This window comes from Cygnus olor, chromosome 5, assembly GCF_009769625.2.
Source record: "Cygnus olor isolate bCygOlo1 chromosome 5, bCygOlo1.pri.v2, whole genome shotgun sequence".
In the NCBI taxonomy this organism is placed as follows: domain Eukaryota; kingdom Metazoa; phylum Chordata; class Aves; order Anseriformes; family Anatidae; genus Cygnus; species Cygnus olor.
The window spans coordinates 49,851,515-49,854,586 of NC_049173.1; the positions used below are offsets into that span (position 1 = coordinate 49,851,515).

General features: G+C 62.8%; 1 protein-coding gene across 1 annotated transcript; it reads left to right on the forward strand.

Moving 5' to 3' along the window:
* Window positions 1-217: 217 nt before the first annotated feature.
* On the forward strand, window positions 218-2,698 carry FJX1 (four-jointed box kinase 1; the record flags this gene model as incomplete). The annotated part of the gene is given in 3 exon segments (XM_040559292.1): window positions 218-272; window positions 275-356; window positions 358-2,698. Coding segments are annotated over 3 exon segments (1,122 nt in total), but the record flags the coding sequence as incomplete, so codon positions are not given.
* Window positions 2,699-3,072: the final 374 nt, after the last annotated feature.

The following is a 3,072-nucleotide window of genomic DNA, read 5'->3' on the forward strand; positions in this document are numbered from 1 at the left end:
TTTTAGGGGCGGTGCCGGGGCGGCGCGGGGCCCCCCGCTGCCGGGGCTGGGCGCACAGGGCGCGGGGCTGCCGCCGGGCCGGGCCGGGCTCGCAGCGGCTCCGCTCCCCGCCGCCATGGGGCAGCGCCGCGCCGGGGCCGGGGCTGGGTCCGCGCCGCGTCCCGCAGCGTGAGGCGGCGGCGGGCGGCATGGAGCGGGGCGGCGCCGCGCCGCGCTGGGGCTGCTGGCGCTGGGCGCGCTGCTGGGGCTCTGCGCGCTGCCCCCGCCGGCGCCGGGCCGGAGCGGGGCGAGCCCCGGCGCGGCGGGCAGAAAACTTTCCGGGCGCTGCTGGCCGTGGGCCGGGAGCAGCAGCAGCAGAGGAGGAGGCGGCCGGCGGGCGGCGCCGGTGCGGCGGGGCATCTTCTGGAGCCGGGAGCTGGAGGCGCGGGTGCCGCCGGCTTCGCGGCCGAGGAGGCGGGCGTCGTGGCCGGCGGCCGCCCGCGCCGCCCGGGTGTCGTCGCTGGAGCGCGGCGGCTGCGGGCGCAGCTCGAACCGGCTGGCGCGGCTGTCGGACGGGAGCCGGGCCTGCGTGCGCTACGGGGTGAGCCCGGAGCAGATCCAGGGCGAGGCGCTGTCCTACCACCTGGCCGGCGTGCTGGGCATGCAGCAGCGCCTGCCGCCCATGGCGCTGGCGCTGGTGGAGCCCCGCGGGCGGCAGTGGGAGCCGGTGCGGGAGGAGCTGCGCGGCTCGCTGTGGGCCGAGGGCGCCGTGGTGAGCCTGACGCGCTGGGTGGACAACCTGACGGCCGTGGTGGCCCCCGCGCCCTGGGGCGCCGAGGCGGGCGGCGGGCGGCGGCCGCGGGCGCTGTCGGCGGCGGAGCTGGGCGGGCTGCCCGCGGCGCAGCTGGTGGAGCTGGTGCAGTGGAGCGACCTGATCCTCTTCGACTACCTGACGGCCAACTTCGACCGGCTGGCCAGCAACCTCTTCAGCCTGCAGTGGGACCCGCGCGTCATGCGGCGCGCCACCAGCAACCTGCTGCGCGGCCCCGACGGCGGGCTGGTCTTCATGGACAACGAGGCCGGGCTGGTGCACGGCTACCGCCTGCTCGCCGTCTGGGACCCCTACCACGAGCCGCTGCTGCGCTCCGTCTGCGTCTTCCGCGAGGGCACGGCCAGGCGGGTGGCCGAGCTGCACCGCCGCCGCAGCGCCGCCGCCGAGCTGCGCCGCCGCTACCGGGCCCGGGAGCCCCTCTGGGCCCACCTCGGCTTCCTCTCGGAGCGCCAGGCCGAGCTGCTGCAGGCCCGCGTCGACTTCGTGCACCGCCACATCGCCCACTGCCGCGCGCAGGCCGCCGCGCTCTGACCCCCGCCCCGGGGTGCCCGAAGCCGGGTGCTGGTGGTGGTCCCACGCACCCAGGGACCCGCCTCGGGCGGTTGCTGGATGTCGCCGCTGAGAAGGAAGCGTGTAGAAAGCCCCCGTCCCGGTAGCTGTTAGTCTGTGTCGTGGGCGCTCCTGGTTCGACTGCTGGGATCCCCGGTGTGTGTTCGTGATCGTCGCCATCCTTTGATTTGACCCGTAACGTAACCGGCGCGTGGGGGACGGAAGAGGATCTCCCAGGCTCCAGACGCATCGCTGTGTGCCAAGACTTTGATGTGATAGTTAAAGCGGAGAACGAAACTGTCCCATGCACTTTACTTTGACTTTTTAATTTTTTATAAAAAGGACCTTTTTATTTTACAAAGTCTGCCTTTTATGTACATTATAAATGTTCATAAGCTTTTCTGTAACATACTAAAGAAACTGATGTTTCAGTAAAGCGTGCCAGATGTTTTGCCTCTTTTGTCCCGACTGTGTGCCCTAGCCTGGAAAAAGAAGCGCACACCTCCACCGGCCCCGGTGAGTGACACGGCCCCGCTGCCTCCCAGCTGTTTCCTGCACCGAGCTTCAGCTAAACAGACTTGCCTGGTGGTTTTTGTTTGTGGGGTCTGGTTGCTGGTTGTTCTTCCCAAGCCTGAAACGATCTGCTTTTCCTAACACCAGTCGGTTTCAGTAAACTGATTTAGGTGGTGTGGGCTTAGGGGCTGGCAGCCCCTTTGGGCGCCCAGGCTGTGTCCCAGTGTCGTAATGTGGCTTGCTTCAAGTGTCACCGGACCAATAGCAGGTACCCAAAGCTTCCCCAGAGGTGCTAGATGCTTTTGGGAGGTGTTTGCACTGATTCTCTGCCCTCTGTTTCCATTTTGTCTATCTTTGCAACTGGGGCTGAGGCCAAACTGAAGAATAGGAGAGCTGTTCAGTCTTGCTAAAAGAGGTGTGTGTGTTTTTTTTTTCTACAAAAGTTTTTTTCGAGGTACAGCAAAGCAGCACCAGCGGGTGGACAAAACAAAGCATCTGCATCTCTTCTTGCTTTTTTTTATCATGTGCCGGTATCCACAGAAGAGGCAATTGTGCGGCTCAAACCACAGCCGGAATAGGGACAAAGGACAAGCTAATCCTCTTTGCGCCCCAGATGCCAGTACGCCTCCTGCTGTAACGGAGCGGCAGCGTAACCTCTGGTGCCGAGGCAGCAGCGCGCAGGGGGAATGCAAGGCGGTGGCTGCTGCCTTCCCGTGGTGAGCACCAGCCTCCCTGGACCTCAGTGAGAGCAGCGCCTTCATCCGTGTGGTGGGGGTCCTCGGGCTGTTAATATCATTATTTAGATTAAACTTCACACCGAGATGAGTTTCTTTGGCTGTTACCGTGTTTTCCTTGTGTGTGTGTGTGTGGTGTGGGTTGGTTGGTTGGTTTGTTCAAACAGGACAAGGGTTTTATAAACAGCTTTAACTTACCCGCTAGTTAGCTGTATTAGATGTTGCAACCTGCGCATATGTGTATTTATCTTAAAATGCTACAGCAGCCTCCAAGACTCGCTTCATTCAAGTGCTTAACTGACAGGGCTCTCTATTGAATTCGTATTTATAGTTCAGTGCATTTATCTTTCTGAACAATGCACAGAACCCCATGTGACATTCCCTTGCCATTTACATGATAATACACAATTTAGCTGTGTAATTTCTTAATTCCTCTTTAGTGCTGTTTGTCAGCCTACTTTGTAA